We start from the raw sequence: 21271 nt of genomic DNA, 5'->3' as shown, positions 1-21271 counted from the left end.
GTCACAGGAGAAAAACAGCAGCATTAGTAACTAAAATTAGATTTTAGTAATTTATAGAAGTTTCATTTCCTAAATCTACAAAATGTCTCAATATAATTGCAGTGACTCAAAGAAATGCATTTATTTCTAAAAGTGTCTGATCTAATGCAACCAGTCAGATTCTACCACACTGCTCTAGATGGAAAAGCTAAACATCTTAGCTCCAAGTGGAAGAACTGGCAATGACACTGTTGTACAGACATTTGAGTCGTCTGTTTCCCAGATTATTAATCTTACTAACCGCAGGGATCACCCGATTCTTCATCTCAGCTGGTGAAAATATTTCACTCTTCCAAAAATATTCAAAAACTGCAAATGTAATGCGATTCTCATCACCTCCACCTTACTTAAACTGCAGTGCTGCTTCTCATTTTAAGCATCATATCTGCAGAACATCAGCACATAATTAGTGATGAAGTCAGCATAACAAACTTCCAGTGTTTCACAGTTTAAATATGTTGACTTGCTTCTGCATGTAGCTTTTGATTGGATTTAAAATGATGAAGTCAGCTCAATGAAAAACTATATTACTTTCATTCATGTTTTCCATGGGATTAAGAAAGCATAACTTACAAATGATGAATTGAAATAACAAAATGTTGTGGGTAGTTTTGTGTTTGTTTAAAAAAAAAGTGAACATAGACAGTGGTGCAGGGAGGTTAAACTCCTTTCATATCACGGGTCATATATGACCCACTTTGAGATATGTTATTTAGAAAATGAAGTGCTATTACAACACAAAGATTTTAAGTAGTAAATGTTTAAAATTACAGAAATCTATAACTTATTTATTTTGGTGTACTATAACTGGTCACTGGCGTCCAGATTGGAGTCTGGTCCCTGCTTAAGAGGTTTCATGTCGATTGCTTTCCTCTCACTCGTTCAGTAAGTAGAGTGAAAATGTACTTGTGAGTGATGCCAACTTCAATGCGAAATGGTTGAAGTTAATCAAAAAATATTGAATTTCTAAAATTCAAAAGGGAGAAAATATCACTTAAAAGATTTGAAACAAGTTTGCACAATTTAATTTGTTTGATTAATTCAGCATTCAGGTTTGTAGAGTCATGGTTGTTACAGAGGGTGCAATGAGCAATCTCGAACACGTTTGCCGTTTACATTTGCTGTATTTCACCATTTATTCTAAACAATGACTCAGTGTTAAGCTTAGGCTCCCTTCCTTAAGATGATAATGCGATTTATGAAGATTAAAGGTGAGATGATGTGCAGAGAGGAAAAAACAAAATAACTTATCTGACGTTAACGCAGAATGGGTCGTCCATTCTCTGGAAAAAGGAAGAACCAAAAATAACATCAAAACTTAACTTGCAATGAAAGTGGAGAAAACAAAAGTGGAGGAGTACAGCTCAGGGCTTAAAGGGAAGGAAATAAAGAATTACACAGATGATGAATAATGAGATATGAAGATGGCTATTTATGAACTTTGGACAAGAAAACAACACATTAAGATCAGAGCGCAAACATAATTCATGTTGTTATTATGTGCAAGTTATTTTAGAAAGAGTCATAAAGTTACCCATGATAGGTCAGAAAGATATAATGGCATGATTTATGGTATTATTTGGTCATAAATAATTATTTTTTATACCTAAAGCCTTTTTAGAACTAATAAAAAGAAAATGTTCTGATGAAAAGAAGTATATAGTGGCTCTATAATGTAAGGGTACACACACATTTACCTTAAAAACAAAAGATCCCAACCCATCATGGTTATAGTGGAGTGAATTTGTGGCTATAAAATCGAAGTTTCCCTCCTACAAGACTCTTTCCTTCACCCTTGACCGCTGCCTGCAGTCCACTTACAGTTAATCTCTCATCAGCTGTGTAAATTCAGCTTTTCATTGCCATAGCAACCCTTAAAGATAATCATATGTTTTAACACTTCAGTGCAAGCTTCAGTTTGCTGAGGCAGGCCAGAGATCAGAATATTTAAAGACTCAGACAATGCCTAACGGTGCCAGAAGGGGGAGAGCTTAAGGTAGGCTAAGGCACAACATTTGGAAGCACACTGAACACAAGTTTCAATCACTTTCATGGCCCCATGTGTATAAAATGGAGCAGCTAGGTATGCAGAATATTTTCTCAAACTGTGGAGAGGTTTGGAGATGCCCCTTCCTGTTCCAACATGACCGCCATCACTGCACAAAGCAAGGTCTATAAAGACACAGATGAGCAAGTCTGGCTTGACTGGCCTGACCCCAACCCGACACAACACCTTTGAGTTGAATTGACGTGAAGGCAGCGAGCCGGGTTTTCTCATCCAACGTCAAAAATCCCTATAACACACTCCTGAACTTTATGGAAAGCTTTTCCTATGGATTGAGAATGGCACTTCACTCAAGTTCATATGTGTGTGTGTGAAGGCAGATGAGCTAATATCTTTTGGCAATATTTTGTAACATCTGTTTTGATAGAGCAGGTGTAATTACACAGAGGTAATTAGGGAAAGAATTTTATTTATTTAAAAAAAAAAAAAAAAAAGCACAGGTCCACATGAAACCACTGTTGTTCCACAATTACAGATCAAACGTGTTGCTTAGTACAAGGGAATAACAACTAGACAACCTCTGATTTTAAAAACTGATGACGTAGGCTGCGAAACAAAACAGTTAAGTTCAAATACATGTTCAAACAAACTGACTTTCAAGTGAATAAAAATAATGATAGCTTGTCCATTCCAGAGAAAATTAACTGGGATTTAAGAAAGCATCAAGATTTTAGCACATTTCATACTTTTTCAATGACTGAGTCAATTTAGAGTCAGGAAAAAAAAAAAAAAAGTCAAGCACAAATATCTGCATACAACACTGAATGATTAAAATGAACACTACAAATCATTAGAAAGCCGTCCATTGATAGTTTTCTACAACTATTGCCAGACAAATGTAATAATTTATAACTTTGGTTCAAAGTAACTTTGCATAAACCAATAAGTAAACTTAATATTGCAACAAAGTCAAATTACTCACTTAATAATTCAATAATCAGCTGAACAGAACAAAATCTTTCCAAATTTCATACGACTTTTGTTTTGCATCACATGCAAAAGAAACACAAACCTATTTAATTGCAGCTTGCGAGTCTAAAAATGCACAAGTTTTCTGAGAATCGGTTGATTAACATGCACACAAATAACAATCAAACATCCGTGCTCTCAATTTCAAACAATTTTTAAATCACGTAAAGTAGAACACGTCCGCCAATTCAGAAAAACAAGTGCAAAAATATTTCCAATCTGTAATAACGTACATGCTTGACTATGAGTAATAACAAAAGTAACGTATAAATTAGTTCACAGCTGAGTTGGCAGGAAAACTTCCCTCTCTGCGGCTTGCTTGTGCAGACAGAGAGACAGCAAACATAATTTCTTCCATATACTGGAAATGTTTTATTTTTATTTTTAAACCACACTTGACCTTAGGAGCTGTCACACTTACAAACTTGCTTATGAACAGCTTTACAGTAAGAAAGAACCGAAACTGAATCGCTTTGGTGAGAACCCTTTTTGTAGTGAACTGCTGAGAAATGTTTATGAGATGGAAATGTTAGGAATTATTTTGACCCTAAATAGGCCAACAATAACGGAGCACCACTTTTTACTTTCCTCAGCTGACATGTAATGGCACCAGTACAAATACCAATAAAACAAAACCTAAACCACAAGAAAACATGTCGCTTAACATTTACCAGTTTCTGGCTGCTGTAGAGATCCAGCGATGTTCAGTTGAGGGAGGTAATGCACTCGGTCAGTGTAAGTAGGTAAGACGCGACTTTGTGCCCAAGCAGTGTCGACTGAACAGTACATGTTTATTGCACAATTCACAGCGCAGGTTTTAAAAAGCCATCAGTGCAATTTCATCTTTTTTTTGTTTTTTGCCCCTTCTTATCATTTGCACCTGTCTTTGTGTAAGAGGAGCAGTGATCAAAAGGCAAAAACAAAACCCATTTCACGTTTGAGCACTAATGACTCACAAATATAAGATCTGATTTTACTGCACAGTTCTTCTGACATCTGCAATTTGCATCGGCAAACAGTAGGTAAAGCACCAGAGAGGTGATATTTTCTTGCACTACTGTATGTCCTCTCGTTGCGCAGGAACAACAGGTTAGTCAAGGGGCCAGAGGCACACTTGCTCTGTACGGGGCAGCAGCAGCAGCTCTGTCGACACTCATCTCCAGTTGTTGTACATGTAGAGGCAGCCGAAGAACAGGTTGGCAGTCAGGCTTGCAAACAGAAGCCCCGGCCATATGAGACGCTTCGCAAAATCTGGAGAGAAAAGGCAAACGTGAGCCATGAGCCCTATCATCAAACCACCTCATCTGGTTTTACATTTTGTGTCTGCGTCACAAAATACTTTCCCCCCTCCTTTAAATCAGAACAAATAGAGAAGAAGTTACAGAAACTACAATCAAGTTCATTGAATTGATTTTAATGAAGCAAAGACCCACAGGTAGCTGTGTGGTAGCAGTGTTCTTAATATTCTGTCCCTCATACATGGGATGCTGCATTAGTTCCCGTCACTTAAACTGAAATTGCTTTAAGAGGAAATCTGTTTGCAGTCACTGTAGAGATCTACAGAGATCAAAAGCAGCTTCAAATGATACACACAGACATTCTCATGTATCAGCCCAAGCAGACTGAAATCTTTTAAAACCCAGTTAGCCAACAGGCATGATACAAATATTAAATTTTCTGACATAGATACATCCATCTCCCTGCAGGGTTGAAATCAAACTGCTTACCTTTTGGAGAACGCCTGCCCTCTGGACACTGAGTTGTAGTACCGACCAGGCAAGCAGAAGAACCTGAGGAGCTGCTTCGCTTCTCTTCCTCTTCAATCACACTATCGTCTCTTAACAAGGAGCTCAAATCTGCAAGGCCAATCAGGTAAAATCATTAAACCACAAACCAAACCATCTAAACATGTTCACAAGTCGATTTGTTTCATTGTGTGGTGGATTTGCCCCCCCCCCCCAAAAAAGTTTATATTGCCACCTGGTGGTAGTTTCAGGAATAACAGACAAACAAAATAAGAAATATTGCCAGAAGTCTTCCTTTAACAGTCAGCCTTATGTATACTTGCCATTTTGACTTTGAAAGGGTGACACATCGGGTGAAAAGCAGCCGCTGTAAACCGAAGGGGTCGGCTCAGACAGGAGATGTGATGGAGACGCAGGTGGGAACATGAGCGTGGGTTCTGGCTCTGCTGAGAAAAGCCGGAGTCTCTGGCCACCAATGTTGAGACGAGCAGGGCTGATGAGGGGACGCCGTTGTCTGGCAGAACCTGAACTGGATGTAACAGAACCAGCTACCGAAGGAGCTGGGGAGGGACCCGGGGATGATGGGCGGCTCCCAGACTTGAGCGAAAAGTAGTCTGTGCCAAAAAAGAGAGCGGTGAAAAATGTTTTCACTAAGCAACGTCTTAGTGAAAAAAGCACCGAGCTGTTGCTTACAATGAAAAACTGAACAGAGGTCACAGAATCGCCAGGACTTTCAATACCTGAAGATTGTGAATCTTTGTACTGTGAGGCTGGTCTGCTTCCACTAAACAGGTAACCAGAATCTGAAAATTAAAAAATAAATAAATGAATAAAACTTTTCACCACAAACTGATGTTTTCACTTAAACCTGCATCAGCATTTCTCATAAACGTAAAACTACACAACTTCATGCTGAGACTCAGGTTTTAGTTTATCACATTCAAAGAAAAATTGATAGTCTTCACACTAAAAATCCACAATATTAGTAAATAATTAGTGACAAATCTGTCAGATTAAGCAGCTGCAAATGGGCCGCCTACTGTAGGACCACGACTGCTCCTAAAACATACGCTTTACACTGCAAACACACATTTTTTAATTTTTGCATTTGAAATAAAATAGAGAAATTTAAGCACAGATGTGCCAGAGATTTCTGAAAAATCCTGTCTCCATTGCATAGTGTCTAAAAAAATAATGTATATTTATGCAAACACTTCAGCATAAATGACCTCTTAGTAAGAAATGCAAATACTGTAGATACGTTTGTGTAAACAGAGGCAATATTTCAGCTGATATTCCATAAAAACTGAGCTACGTAATTAGAAACCTCATGAGCATGCAAAGTGCTACAGTGTAACTGACTGTAAAAACAAACAATTCCAAATACTAAACCCAACCTACACCTGAAGCTACTTGATTAATTTGCACAGATGTGTCGGTTCCCTTTGCTGAAATGTTATTTTTTGAGCCGTTAGACCACAGATAAACGTCAACAAGCCATTAGAAGGATTACACAGAAATATCTGTCAGCACGAGCACAAACTGAAAGGGAAAACATCCCGCGCTACCTGTCCTGGTGAGGGAGGGCATGGTGCCGAGGCACAGGGCTCTGTTGAGACGCCCGGGCAGAGAGGAGGGGGAAGCCTTCCGCTCGTGACGACCGTGGTGGCGGTTGATGAGCTGGGAGAGGTTAGGGGGCGGAGTGGGGATGAAAGTGTCCGCCACATCGGTGGAGCTCAAAGGAGGGACTGTGGAGCTGCCTGCAAGGTATCTGCAACACAAGAGCAACGGAATGGTCTACTACCTGAAATTAAAGTTGTAACACAGCAGCAAAAACATACAAATACTTACATACAGAAAGTCTAACATAATACTTCTGAGGAGAGGAAATTGGGTACTGATAGAGCAAATAGTGTAAACACAATTAAGAATTTTACCTGCTTACCACAATTAAACATATGCTGATTTAAAGACCAAGTGCGAGAAGAAAACTGGGGACACACTTAGAAATGAGCTCTGACAACCCCTTAATGTCAGCACTAATGGAGGCAGGCTACGACAAGGCTGTCGCTGAAACGCTGCAGCAGCTGTGTGACAGCACGCAGCAGCTGACGGGGAGAGACGAGAGAAACGCTTCACACACTCATGGGTCCACACAGAGCAGCGACATAAAGCTTCTTTGTATAATCAGGTCACTTCTGATTATTTCCACTGCCTCCAAAGTTGAGTAATAAAGTTTTACAGACTGGAAAGAGACATGCAGAAGGAGACAGGATGCTGGTGGAAAAACAAGCAGAAGACAATTCCTTTTATCAGTCGTTTATTATATTCCATGTACAGCAAGCATTACCACAAAGCCTCCGAAATGGAGCACATCATTAAAAGCAAGATACCCAAATGAACCATTTAAGCACCCAAAACGCAAAGTGTTTCATCGAGCATGTTGCAGGAAACCTTTGAGCAGGGATGGAGCTCCTTTCTGAGGCTGTTACAGGATATATAAACACATCGTCGGTGATCAAACTGTGATAAACTGTAAAAAAGTATCAAGATTTCGCATAACAACGGGTCCTTTTTTAAAAAAGTACCAAGTGTTTCTCCAACAGACGCTACTAAAATATTTAGATAAACATACTTGGGATAAATAGTAACAGTAGTATAATAATGAAGTACAATAATTTGTCACATATAGTAGCTTAATTCTACAGTTAACACTTTGAACATAGTGCTTCTAGAGCTAGACACTTGACACAAAGAGGTCTACAGTCATACAGCTCATCAGGTAGAAACAGGAGTTCTCTAAAAAAAAAATAACACGCAGAAATAGAAACACTCAAACCAGACATTATGCAAATATCATTTAAAAAACATGCAAACCAAACGGTAAAAATACTTTCTTTCTTACCCTTAGTACACACAATGGTCCAAATACAGGGTGTAGCAAGACGAATCATTCAGTTTCAAAAGGATTTATTTATTTATCGTTTTAAATATTGGACATAAAAGCTTGTGGTAAATTTTAAACTACATGGCTGAATATAAAATTTTTTACATACAATGTTGTCCTTAATTTGGCCCCCCTCTGGACGCATGGCACATGTCCAAACGATAGTCAAACTCCCATATTTGTATGAGCATGTCTGGGGCCACTGCAGCTGCTGGTGCTACCAGCGACCGCATTAAAACCGACAAGCCCCGTCTTTTTAACGGTATGCGTTTCGGCCGCAGGATTAAAGCGCTTTGAATTCGTGATGGTTCTTTTTGATACACCCTGTACGTCACACAACTAACCAATACAGCTTGTTTTGTTCTGTGATGAACGTTACTTTTGAGTTTAAGATGCAGTTTGTCACATGCGGCAGTTCAAAAAACAAAACAAAAAAAGCCTTCAAGTCGTTAGCAATTAACGTCACAGTATAAACAGCCAGTATGACTTTTTTTTTCTTCTTCTTTTTAAAAACTGCGGCACTATACAGCATTGCATTGTGCTTTTTTGATGTATATCAGGTGTGAAAAGTCACACAAGTTCATAACTTGATCAATCATCTACCATCTTAGACTCAAAGCATGTGAAGTCTACTACACCACAGGCGCTGGTTTGACAACATAAATCTCTCAACAGAACAGCGCAACACAGTTTAAACCCACAGTTACAACACTACAAAACTGATGAGCAATCACAATCTAAGCACCTTGTCTCCCATTATTTTGTAACACCTTCTCACATCAGAGTAAAATAAATACCCCCTACATCCAACACAAGTAAAACATAACTATGAAACTCAAACAAGTTAGATGAAATGTTAGCACGTGCACTTAAAACGGTCATTAGTGTTTATCACATATCAACTTGTTAAAATACTGGCAAAGGTAGCATTAGTTATAATGGAAGCTAATACGGTTGTGAGTGATGTAAGGTCGTCATTTTAGCTGTAAATCGCCTCATTTAGAGCTTGTGCAGGACAATTTAAGATTGATCCTGAGAAAAGACTCCAAGATGTTGCTGAGTGGAGCACCGATTAAAAATGAAAGAGGGGTGGGGCACCAGGAACTGATGCTTACACAAGATACCTCAAATGCTGAAACAAGCCAAGTACCTGTCAGGTAGTCACCTACAGGCTATTTTGAACTTGAGTTTTGAGCCCACAGCTAAAAGCATCAAAATATGACACAAAGAAGTACACATAAATACTCTCCAAAACCTTTGAACACTTTGCATATGCAGCTCTTTATCATGCTGCACCATCAGAGGCCTCTGATGGGCTCTGATCATTCCTCGATGTCACAATGAGCCCAAACATACAGCCGGATACACACACACACACACACACAAACCTGTTCAACGGTCTGGGTATTTCAGAAACTGCTAATATACTGGGATATTCCAATATAACCATTACAGAGAATGGTGTGAAAAAGAGAAAATGCCCAGTGAGTGCCAGGTCTCTGGGTGAAAAAGCTTTGTTGAACCCAAGAAATCAGAGATCAATGACCATAATTCTTCAAGCTGATAGGAAGGGAGCAGCGACCAAAACAACAATTTGTTAAAACCAAGGTATGTAGAAGAGCATCTCTAAATGCAAAACCCACTGAACCTTGAAGCAGATGGGCTACAGCATCTCTGATCTCCAACAGCTAAGAACCGTAAACTGAGGCTACGATTCGCATGGGCTCACTTTTTTGGTACCTACTTGATCAGTATTCCAAGCGACCAGGGTTCTGAGGCGATCTGAAAATGTGATTTCAACAGACTGCATACCACTGATCAGCTAGTCAGTGGTGTCACATGATGAGTCAGGAGAGAATCTCCTTCACGAAATTGAAAACCACCATTTTTGTAACCTGGAAACAAGGGAAACGACAGAGAAACAACACCACGGTCCCAGAGCCTGACAAAAATCCACAGGCCGAGCAGCAGGTATCACATCGCCTCGACGTCCACCTTTGTTATGTCGCAAATAAATGATGTCAATGGATGTTCCACCGCGTTGCTATAACGACCTCAACCATATTAGCTGGTACTCTTTAGTAATGAAGAACGAGTCGTGCCAAGTCGAGTAGGAAGTAATGGAAAAAGGCCTAATACTAAATGTATTCATGATCTGCATGTTTGATTTGGCCAAGATTTTATGCTGGATGTCAATCCCTTTATGACCAGTGTCGCCATCTTAACAGACCACGTCAAAAAGTTCAAATAATCTCAAACTTGTTTCTTGAACATGACGGCGAGTTCACTGCACTCAAATGACTTCCATAGTCACCAGAGCTCAATCCAATAGAGTACCTTTGGGATGAGGTGAAACGGGAGATTGTGTGAGGTTATCATATCAATATGGACCAAAATCTCTGAGGAAAGTTTCCAGCACCTCTTAAATCTGTTTTGAAGAATTAACATGGATCTGAAGGCAAAAGGGGGTCCAACTGGTACTAGCAATCAGTAAGTAACGAAGCGACCAGTAAGAGTATCTAAAACTCAAGACAACGCAAGGAGCCCTGCTGATGAATGAATAACCACCGGAGAGAACCGATTTTAATACTGGACTCAGTGTTAAGTGAGACAAGTAACAAAGGCAATCTACAGAAGAACTGATAAGTTCTCAAAGAAGCTTTAAGAAACAAACAACCGATCTGCCAAGTACACTGAGAAACTTCATGCTACTGTCTCAAGGTGAACTAATGCCACTGCAAGGCCAAATATTGGCCAATTCTGCATGATACAGTTCAAAGAAAATGTGTATTTGCAAAAATTGCTTAAAGTCAAGATCATGCAACTTCAGACGAATACTGAATGTTCTAAAAGTAAATCAAAAGGGTACAAGGTCACAACAATAATGGAGACAGGAGAAAAACTGCAGAATTTGGGAATAACAAACTCGGGCAGCTAAATACTTAAACCATTGTAAAATAAATAAATGAATAAATAAACAAACTACAATAGTAAATGTCGATTAAAATTCGCAGATTTTGCAGGCATGCAAATTTTCTGTCAGCTAACATCACTACACATCATGCTCCACGTCACCTCCTGGTGCTGCCAAAGACATGAGGTAAAAACACCAGAACAGGCTGCATTAGAAAATATCCAACGCCAATAAAAATTGTAGGTGATGTGAAGCGATAGAGAAAGAGTGTGATTACGCAAATACCACATCTTATGTGTGGTATAAAGTGTTTACACAAATTAGTATTTCATGCAGTGAGTTGTAGTTAGAAGCCCCACAGCTTTAACAGTGTTAAACGAGTACATTCAAAACAATCTAGTAAAGTGTAAAGCAGTTAATAGTAGCTAAAACCAAAAATGTTAATAACCCAATATACTGGTTGCAAAAATGAGCTTATTTAAACATCATTTTTTTCACATATATGGTGCAGTAATAATGATGCTAAATACATAATCAGTCATTTGAATAGAGAACACCAATAGGTTGAAATGTCAGAAGGTCCTGTAAAGTTTACTTGTTAACCTTCTTAGGACTTTATAACTGATAATAATTAGAGTAAGCTTATAAATAATACCTTTATGATATTATGATTACTGAAATGTTTCCTCATTGCTTCTCTCAGTGAATAGATAAAAAACAATGACAATAACAATTATTCAAAGCAGAAGGACAAAGCACTACCATGAGGTAACAATATTATCTGATGCAAAATTGTTTTAACTGCCAAAAATTGATGCATCAAGCACCTGCTCAGCATGTGGCTGTGTGGCTGAAGGTGGGATTTGGTAAGGAGAAGGGACTAGCTTCAGGTCGTGTGCCATATCTGGAGATTATCATTCACATGTCAGAACATCACAGTCATTCTCACACAGAGCTGGAAGATTGAAGGTTTAAAAACAGACAGTGACAGAAATGAAAAGAAATGACAACATTAAAAATACACCAATAACACTTGTTAGATTGATGCTTTTTGATCCGATGCTTATGAATGCGAAGCATTCATGGAAAGACGGCATGTTTTTGTATAATCCACGGTTTCAAATACAATGTGAACAGTACTGCTCAGGTTCTGACCTTCGGTATCTGGCTCTCCGTGCGCCCAGCGGTTTACGAGTTGCCACGGCAGCAGCAAAGCTGACGAGGCAACAGAGGGAGACGCCAACAAGCTTCGTTGTGTACATCCAGCTCAAGGCATCAGTCATGTAGCTCTCGGCCATGTAGAGGCACAGGATGAAGAACCACAGGACAGAGGCTACAGCATCAATTCTCCTCAACCTGAAATGCAGCAAGATTAGTTTTTTTGTTTTAATTAAACTGGGAACTATGAACAGTCCATCCAAAGGCAAATAAAATGGTGGCTGCTTACCTTGCAGGTCCAGCTAAGAAGATACCAGTGAGACAAGTTAACAGGCCAACAGAGACTACAGCCAGCTGGTTGTCCTTCCCATGCTGCCACGCAAGCTCGGCATTTTCTATGGCCTTGTCTGGGATCAGCTCCAGGAGACTCTGCCACACAGGCGACACTCTGCTGCTGTTATCAGTGTGGGTAGACTCATTGTGGACTTGAGGCTTTGGAGGAACAACCCCACCACTTAATGTCTGCGAGCCATCAGGTGACGAAGGCTGGTCTGGCAATTCACAGAAAATTGTGGCAGCAAGGAAAGCACATATTAGGAAGGCAAGGGCCCGCAAGAGTACGACTCCCATGGGAGAGGACAGGGACTGGGCACTCTGCAGGAGGAAAAAAACAAACCAAACAAAGAAAAAAAAAAAAAAAAAAAAACAGGCTCTTATTGTGACATTTTCACAGCATACTGAAATTAATAGCATACAATGTCAACATAGTGTTAATAAAGTCTACAACAGGGGTCTGAATGCCAATTAAACGAACTGAAAGCACTGTTAGTTATAGTTCAGTGCTTTACCAAGAAACGGGTAACAGGACTGCACCACATTAATGAATCACTAGTGTGAATAAGAAAGTCAAAGTTTAATGCACTCCATTAAAGCCACAGCAGTGGTTAAATATCGTTCACTCGTATCCTCACACAACCTGAAATTAGACATGACGCCTAACGTCACAGATCACACTGGAGCAGAAGCGGTAACAATTGATTAATCACTTTAAACGCTGAAAAGCAGGACTTGACTGTGTCAAAGCGCTAATCCTTATCAGCAGACCCATGAAAACAAGAAACCTGTTGATCGCTTCACTGTTTGAACACTTGCCTATTTTGTTTGAGTAGGTCAAAGAGGATCCGAATGCACACTAAATAGCTACTGATAAGGCATTATGTCATTAGGTGTAACAACAAAGAGCAAAAGGATGAAAGTTTCCCTCTTACATTTCAAGATGAACAAATTATGTTAAACATGAAAAAGCAACAAGATGGTATCACAGAAAAAAAGTTAAAATTAAGGCAGTTTCCTGCTCGTCTCAGCTAAAATAATCATGTTATTTAGTATCTGGCTAAAGGTCAAACACCCTGCATGCTACAGCATTTGGTCATTTAGTGTCTTTTATGTGTGATTTTTTTTTTATTAAATAATTCACAATATTGCCTGATTGGGTGAGATTGGGTTGCACTGACCTTTACAAAGCCCATGTCTGACTCCCGGGTGCGCCGCAGCTGATTATTAAGAAGCACCGTACGAAGCTGGCGGTTCTGATATTTAATGTAGTACTCCACTGCTGTCTGACATGGCCTGCATAACTTATAAGTCTGCTCCAGGTGATGCTTGTAGGCTTCAATTTCCTCATCGTAGTTCTCCTACGGGAGAAAGAAACGGCATTTGGTGTTATTCTTCAGAACAGCATGTTGGGCAATACTATGATGTGACAGAAACAAAGTGCATACATCATCCCTCGGGATATATGAGGCCAACTGTTTGATCTTTGCAGACTGGTTGTTATTACACTTCCGGCAAAGCAGCATCTGACAGTTGACCCACTGCAGAGTCTTAGGTGTCTCCGATGAAGGAAGGCTTCCAGATATGCCATGATTTAGATGCTCCATGTACTGAGCAGGAATGGGCTTGTTGTAGTCCCCATTCTGAAAACACAGACAGTTTTAAAAAAATGTATATGCGTTAGAGAAAAAGAATTACCACACTTAAGAAACAAGTTACATAGTGTATAACACTTACCTCCTGGAAGCCATTGTACTGGTCACAATTGGGGCAATCCCAGCAGTTCCTGTTCCCATAGGGCACAACTGTGTTCTGATTACAGAACCAGCAGTTAACACTTGCATGGGTGGGCTTCTTTCTGTAAGCAACAAGGTAAATCCAGCGTGTTATTCAGTGGCAACCGCTGCTGTTCAGTTATGCAAAAATACTTAACCTAGCCTGAGACATCTGAATATGCCCATTGTATTGATGTCACGTGACATAAATACTAACTGTAAACATCAAACGGGGTTAGCTAAAGTTGGACTCACAAAACTGCAAAGCATCAAGTTAGTTAGCGGCACAGCTGCTCTTAAAGTGAGCGCCCGGGCTAGCGTAAATACACAGATCTCTCCAGAGGAGCAATAGGAGCAGGACAGGAAGCACTATTTCTTTAATGTCACAATTAAAAAAATCAACTGGTGTGTTTCTTTTATTCCACACACATTAACTTGTGCTAGCGTGAATGTAGCGTTAGCTACAAACACACCGCCGCGGTGCCAGAAGTCGGAGAAGTTACCTGGTGGCAATTTTATATATGAGCGCTCCGCCGGCGACAAACGCCGTAGCTCCGACTCCGCTGTACATTAATTCGGGGTATTCCAGCAGAAGCTTGCTAAGCGTCTCCATCTTTTTTCGCAAAAACATTAAACGTAGTGTTTTAAGATTGCAAAACACGGCGCGAGCGCGCACGCGGCAAACGATTCCTTTTGTTCACGCCCCTGTAACGGAAACGGAAAGTACGTCAATACCTGGACGCATTCCAATAGGGTTCATTAAATCCTTGCTGTCCACTCTAACGCTTACGATGCTGCTTTTAATTTGCGCCCAATAACACATTTTGGTGGCGGTGTTTATTAAAGTAAAACAAATTAAAAATGAAAGAAACTAAGCATGTTTTTCCTCGACGGTAAGTAAATAGCTGTGCAGAGGATACATGCTATGATCTTGTTGGAATGCGGGACAGGGTATTAACCCAGATTAAAAAGCGTGTTCGGGACATAAAACTTTATTAACTGTTATTGTTATTGGCTTCCGAACTTTTCTTAGAAATATCAGGTTTTCCTATATTTCCTCAGTATCAAAGTACTTCCGCTTGAAAAAGTTTCCATCACTTTACACAAGTAAAAACCTTCAATACTTAGAAACAGTTTAAACAAAGCATACAGGTCTGTGAAATATTACAGCTAATATCCATTTTAAAACCTGCATTTTCAGGTAGCCTCGCTTAAAATGTATCAAGTCTTCTACAATAATCATCATCATCATCATTAATAAATGAATAATAATGATAACAAATTGGAGAGGGTGAAGTTTCTGATGCAAAAATAACTTTATTTGAACAAACGTGATGTATTTTACATCAAACAAACATTCACAATCGAATGAGAAAACGGGTCAGTGCTTGAATGTCATTCATCTTTTATAGCAGCTCACACATTTGGATAAATCCGGAGAAAACAAATAAATAACGTTACAGCAAACGTACAGGCCTATTCAAAATTATATACCAATATAAAAAAACAGAGAAAAAGAACAAAAGTTTGCTTATTTGTAAGCCTATAACCCGCAGTAAAAAAAAAATTACAAAATAAAAATGCAAACCTCAAACCTCAGACCCTTAGATCAGCTGTCTTCCTGCCGTTCACACTTGATGGGGGCAAGTTTGAAATAAAATGACATGGTATATGGTAGACCTGCCGTCTGTAATTCTTACAAAAACCCAAACTTTATAAAAACTGTACAAAATCTATACAAACAAAATCATCAACAGCATTATTTATAACAGACATATGAAACTGCCAAACTAAACCAAGTACCTGACAAACCAGTGACAGCCGAACTGAAATGGTGAGAGGCGAACTCAGATGTGAACTTGCCATCAAAGCACAAAATAACTCAAAAGTCCTACTGGTCCATTAAATAAGCCAGGGCTGGGTCCGCTGGCCTGCCGTAGGAGGTGAACTGCTGGTAGCTGCAAGCCACGGAAACGGTGCCTCCATCCGGGCTCATCGGTTGGGTCACCCCGCCGTAAGGATACCCGTTGTGGGGGACCAGCACGGGCGGGTGGCGGCGGTAAGCGCCATAGTGAGGATGGTGAAAGTGGGGAGGAGGGGTGCAGTAGGAGGTCATGGAGGTGCCCGGGGACACGCTGCGGCTGTGTCCCGTGCTGACCGTAGCTGACGCATATCCCGTCGGTGGGGTCGAGCCGGGCTGGCACATGCTCCAGGAGCTGCTCACGTAAGGCTGCAGGTAGAGCGACTCAGAGTACTCCACGGGATTCCCGCCCAGGTAAGGCACACTCGGGGGTCTGTAGGGTCTCCGCACCCTCCTCCGCCGTCGGTAGTTTCCCTTCTCAAACATGTCCTGAAATGCGGGGTCCAGCATCCAGTAGTTGCCCTTTCTGTCCCCTCCGCTGACCCTGGGCACCTTGACGAAGCACTCGTTGAGAGACAAATTGTGTCTTATGCTGTTTTGCCAACCTTTCTTGTTCCTCTCGTAGTAGGGGAACTTGGACACTATATACTGATAGATCCCGCTCAGAGTCTGTCTCTTGTTCTCGCTGTCCTTGATGGCCATGGCGATGAGAGCCACGTATGAATACGGCGGCTTCTCCAGCTGTCCGGTCTCCTGCGCACCTTTAGGCTCACAAGGGGGCGAGTTTGAGCCGATGTCCAGAATCTGCGCACCTTGGGGGGACTTCTCTGCATCCATGACTCAGGTAAGCTATCGGTTTGTTTGTGGGTCCGGCTGCGACTGCTATCTGCCCGGTAAGCAAGGCAGCTCTATGATTGTGTCTGCAGGTGCAAACGGACACATACACACACTCCTCCCACAGGTACCGCGCAGCTGTTGTTGCCAGCTTTGATCTCACCGGGTTTCTCACACTGTTTATGCCATTGTGTGTGAAACCGTGGAGGCTGTTTAGGTTGAAGCAGGGGTCAAGAGGCTGTGTTTTAACTTCAGTCAAAAATATTCCCCCTTTTGAAGCAGGGCGATCAAAGACTTATTTAGGTGTACTGAGTTTACGTGAGTGACAAGTAATGTTCTAACACACAGCAATCCTAAAATCTTATCTACATTTGATCTCCACGACCTTAGGAAAGGCAACAGGTGGGAAAACATATGTAATATTAAACTGTAGATTTGATCTTCCCTAAACTAACAACTCAAGAAAGCTGTTTATATATGACATTTTGCTAAAAGCAATGCTCTTCACATAGTTTTACTATTTTATTTGAACTTGTCGAAGACGTTAAAGCATGCTGCACAATAATGACAAAATGTACTATTAAAATAAGTCTTAACAGCAGCACAAACGTGCACACATTTGCATTGATCTGTGATCTGTTACAGTCAGCTGCCTTTTTACAGTTTTACACATTGTTTCAGCTCTGAGACACGTGGTGGTTGGGGCTTTCCAGCTCCTAATGTTGCTACAAGCACAGAGGTACTAGCAGCACAGGTATCAGAGCTCAGCATACCACCCACATACAGTGAGGCATGAACAGCAGGCCTGTCTGTCCGCTGAGGACAGTAGATAATGATCACCTACTCTCACCAGACAGTCTGTCTCCCCTGAACTGATAGGGAAACACTGATCTCAATAGGAGAGCAACCAGTGGAAAGAAAACTAGTATGTGTTTGCAGAGGATTTGAGGGTATTTCAGTTGGCTTCTGTTGTTACTGTAAATCTATTAATATTTAATGAATGGTGCTTTCACCATTATATTTGTTTAATAAAGTTAAGTAAACTCATATAATATTTTGATTATTTATACTGTCTAAAATGTGCTTTTAACTCTCATAGTGCATATAAACACAACACATCTGAAGTTTTCTATTAAAAGTTATGAAAATATGTATTACACTGAGCAAGTCTGCAGGTCAGGGCACCATATACTGTAAACGACATTTTGCACCAGATAGTTTGCATGTATGTGATCGAATATGAGTGCAATCGATTGTTTTCTGTGCAATGGTCCACACTTATTTTTTAATAGTTTACTTGGAAAATGTTAAAAAGGTGCAGTGATTTATTTAATCATGTGAAAACATACATGGAAATACAGTTTCAAAGGGGGAAAAACAGAGTTTGTATATATTTCTAAAAAGCATTCAACAAAGTCTGAACTCTCTTAGGAAAGATTTCTTGTAATTTCTTGATGTACTCTAAATAAGTAGTTCTCCAGGTTTCTTAAGGGATATTTCATTAGTTCTCTTCTTTGTTCTGTTCTCTGTTGGGATGATTCCACATTGCTTTAATAATTTTGAGGTTTGATAGACTTCTGTTGTGTTTTTGAACCAGGTTTGCTTTAACTGCAGTGGCAATGACTTTGGGGTAATTTCGGGGCTGAAATATGAGGTCGATATCGATCAGAGGCTTTTGAGATAGTACTGCATGGTGCATCAAAATCTGACTTTTCTTCATTTATATTTTCATCAGTTTTGACACGACTCCAAAACCACTGACAGAGCCTCCACCCTGTTTTAAAGACGCCTTTAGACACTTGCTGTTGTGTTTCTCTCCTGACCTCCTCAGTACACGTTGATGATAATTTGAGCCAGAAGTTTTAAATTTAGATTAATCACAAGACATGTTGCTACTGATTTTTAGTCCAGTTCTTGTGTAATTTGGCATACCAAAGCCTTTTGCCTTCTTGACAGCCACCCTTCCACTGAGACTATTTCTGATGAGTTTTTAGTGAACAGTAGAGGGATTAAATGAAGGGTCAGATGTAGGTCATGTATCAGGTCTTTGCTAGACCTATTTTTAGCTGTTAAGGACATGACTTTCAGATACTGTTAATCTGCTGTAGATAGTTTTTTTAGGCCTGCCACTGGAAAACTATTGCTTAAAGAATGACAACAGTCTGGATCCCCAGAAGCAAAATAGTAAAACTACTACCATTGATAATAATAATAATAATAATAATAATAATAATAATAATAATAATAATAATAATAATAATAATAATAATAATAATAATAATAATAATAATAATAATATGTGTGAGTTCTTGAGTAATGATCATGTGTTTTGTGTGGTCATAATGAATTTGAGGTTTAACCACTGATTCTAACTTGCCAGCCAAACACATGAACTTCTTGCAATTCAGGAAAAATGAGCTTAGAATATTCTACACCGTTATCAGTTTTTCTCAGTTTTTCTCACACCTGGAAGTAATGTTTTTCAGATGCATTCTCAGTGTTGGAAATACTCCTTGTAGTTTAGGCAAGGTAGCTGCATGGATATATTGCGGAGGAGATAACAGGCATGACTCACAAGCAGTGAATAAACCAGAATGTTAGCTGCTCGCTACTCAGTTTGACCGTAGCTTTAATCTGACATCATACAGACTTTCATTATTGCATATGCGGTCTTCAGAAATGTGTAGAAAAATTCAAAATTCAGGGCTCTGTGAAAGTAGCTTAATCATATATTTTTTGACAAAATTAAAGAAATCCCCTCAAGGCAATTTTGAGGTGTCGACAGAATGGAGTAATGGAAAACTAATAATTATTGTGCCCTGGGCAGAGATGTAAAAACGTCAAAGGGAAATTAGATTGCCTACTGTGCATTTTCTCAGAGAAAAAGATAGATTTACTTCCTGATGTTACATGAGTGAAGACAGGCGCCAGGCTAAACACAATCTGTGTACCTGAAACTATCTGAGATTAAAGAAGAATGCAACAAAACTGCCAAAAACAAAGATCATGAACACTACTCTCAGTTCTGACCCAGAACAATAACAGAGGCAAAAATGGTTTAAGGCTGCACCAGAGAACTGCAACCATGTTTGCAAGTGTTAAACAGCCTTCAGATTTAAAGTAATATGCTGAAGTTGACTTTAAAAGGAGATTGTTGCAGTCTGTTCCAACCATACTTCTTCATTTAAAGTGTTGGTGTTTCACAATAGATTATGATTCCTGTGCAGAGTACTTTCACTTTTTCACAATTCAGCTCTCTTGAAGATACAAATAGATATTAAGAGTTTATTGGGGTATTAGATAACGTCTTCCTGTAAGCCAATTCAGCAACTTTTACTATGATGACTTTCTAATAAACAATAAATACATGCATCAGTCAACAAAGTAGTAACAGCTATAAAAAAAATTTAAATAAATAATACCATCATTAATGTACCATTCACGTATGGGTGCAGAAGCATTACTTTAGGATGGAAAGCAACTAAGCAGATTTAATGAAGTCCAAAAGAAATTTTTTTATTATTATGTTTTCCTACGGTCTATTTCATTCTCATGAGCCTGATATTTCATCTAACCCACGACAGAGTTTCTTTAAATATGTGAGAAATTAAATCGAGGATGAACTGGTTTGAATTCGGTGGTAATAGATGAAGGTTACTGTGACCACCATGAAACACATTTCCATGCTACGTGCAGCAGTTAGCACTGTTGCCCAAACGCAAGAAGGTCCTGAGTTCAAATCTACTAACAGTCTGGGGTTTTTCTGTGTGGAATTTCCATGTTCTCTCCAGGAACTTGTTTCCACAGTTAGCGTGAGTTAAATTCTAAATTGACTCCAGATATGAACGTGTGCAATGGTGGCACTTAGTACTCTTGCCCTGTGGGATTGGTTCAAGCTACGCGCTGCTAGTTATGTCAAAGTTCCACACAAATGTCTAATAGGATAAAGTGACCAGTATATCCCAAAGGCAAATTTAATTGTGACATAATGATTTGAGGAACAGAAGGACAGACTGATCATATTTCTAATTTCGTTGGATGTATGGCCCTTCCCAAAGCCTCAGTGTCACTTCTGTCTAAAATTTGCCTAAAAGCAGAGTCCATGCCAACAAACCAACTAATTTAAATCAACTCTACCAATTATTCCAAGAAGAATAGTCAAATATCAAGCGAGTGTTATACAAGAAGCTTGTTGATGGGTGCCAAATGTGTCAGAGTCCATGTGTAACTTACTAAGGAACATTTAACCCAGTATTAGTATACTTTTCATCCTGTGTGGATTAGAGAAAATCCAAAATAAATTCAAAACCTTTTCACCCAGTTGTTGTTTTCTAAAGTCACTAAAGTTGTATTATGTACAGTCTTTCCACTCTCATAAAAGAAGAGTTCAATTAAGTTATTAAAACCTACAAATCACTATAAAATTCATGCCCATGATGACTGTCTGAAAACTTCTGACCACGACTGTATATGAGTCCAGACCAGTATGGATGTAAACTGTAATTTGATTGATTAGTCTGTAAGCTCACTGAGAGGAGTTAAAGTTTTGTAATATAAATAAGATGCATATTTTAATAATCTAAGAAAAGCTAGTCTTTCTCATTTGTGCTTGAAATTTCTTTCCTGGAGAT

The 21271-nt window shown here is 39.5% G+C and overlaps 2 protein-coding genes across 2 annotated transcripts; both read right to left on the bottom strand.

Moving 5' to 3' along the window:
• Positions 1–2504: 2504 nt before the first annotated feature.
• On the bottom strand, positions 2505–14651 carry tmem201 (transmembrane protein 201). Its single transcript, XM_082519314.1, has 11 exons — positions 14449–14651; positions 13908–14028; positions 13619–13813; positions 13352–13531; positions 12127–12491; positions 11835–12035; positions 6387–6589; positions 5559–5621; positions 5142–5432; positions 4801–4929; positions 2505–4324 (listed from the first exon to the last, which is right to left on the bottom strand). The coding sequence occupies exons 1-11, from the start codon at positions 14574–14576 to the stop codon at positions 4227–4229; spliced, it is 1974 nt and encodes a 657-aa protein (XP_082375440.1). The 5' UTR covers positions 14577–14651; the 3' UTR covers positions 2505–4226.
• A 574-nt stretch (positions 14652–15225) lies between these two features.
• On the bottom strand, positions 15226–16780 carry foxl2l (forkhead box L2-like). The gene has a single exon (XM_082519315.1). The coding sequence runs from the start codon at positions 16641–16643 to the stop codon at positions 15837–15839; it is 807 nt and encodes a 268-aa protein (XP_082375441.1). The 5' UTR covers positions 16644–16780; the 3' UTR covers positions 15226–15836.
• Positions 16781–21271: the final 4491 nt, after the last annotated feature.

This window comes from Aulonocara stuartgranti (genome assembly GCF_965226115.1).
Source record: "Aulonocara stuartgranti genome assembly, chromosome: 20".
Taxonomy (NCBI): Eukaryota; Metazoa; Chordata; class Actinopteri; order Cichliformes; family Cichlidae; genus Aulonocara; species Aulonocara stuartgranti.
Note: the sequence above shows the minus strand (reverse complement) of the source record. Positions and strands in the feature narration are given on the sequence as shown.

Coding starts and splice junctions, on each gene's coding strand:
- foxl2l (XM_082519315.1), bottom strand. CDS start 16,643: ATGGATGCAGAGAAGTCCCCCCAAGGTGCGCAGATTCTGGACATCGGC.
- tmem201 (XM_082519314.1), bottom strand. CDS start 14,576: ATGTTTTTGCGAAAAAAGATGGAGACGCTTAGCAAGCTTCTGCTGGAA. Junction 13,814..13,907: donor AGTACAATGGCTTCCAGGAG/GTAAGTGTTATA, acceptor CTGTGTTTTCAG/AATGGGGACTACAACAAGCC. Junction 4,930..5,141: donor ACCCTTTCAAAGTCAAAATG/GCAAGTATACAT, acceptor TTGGCCTTGCAG/ATTTGAGCTCCTTGTTAAGA.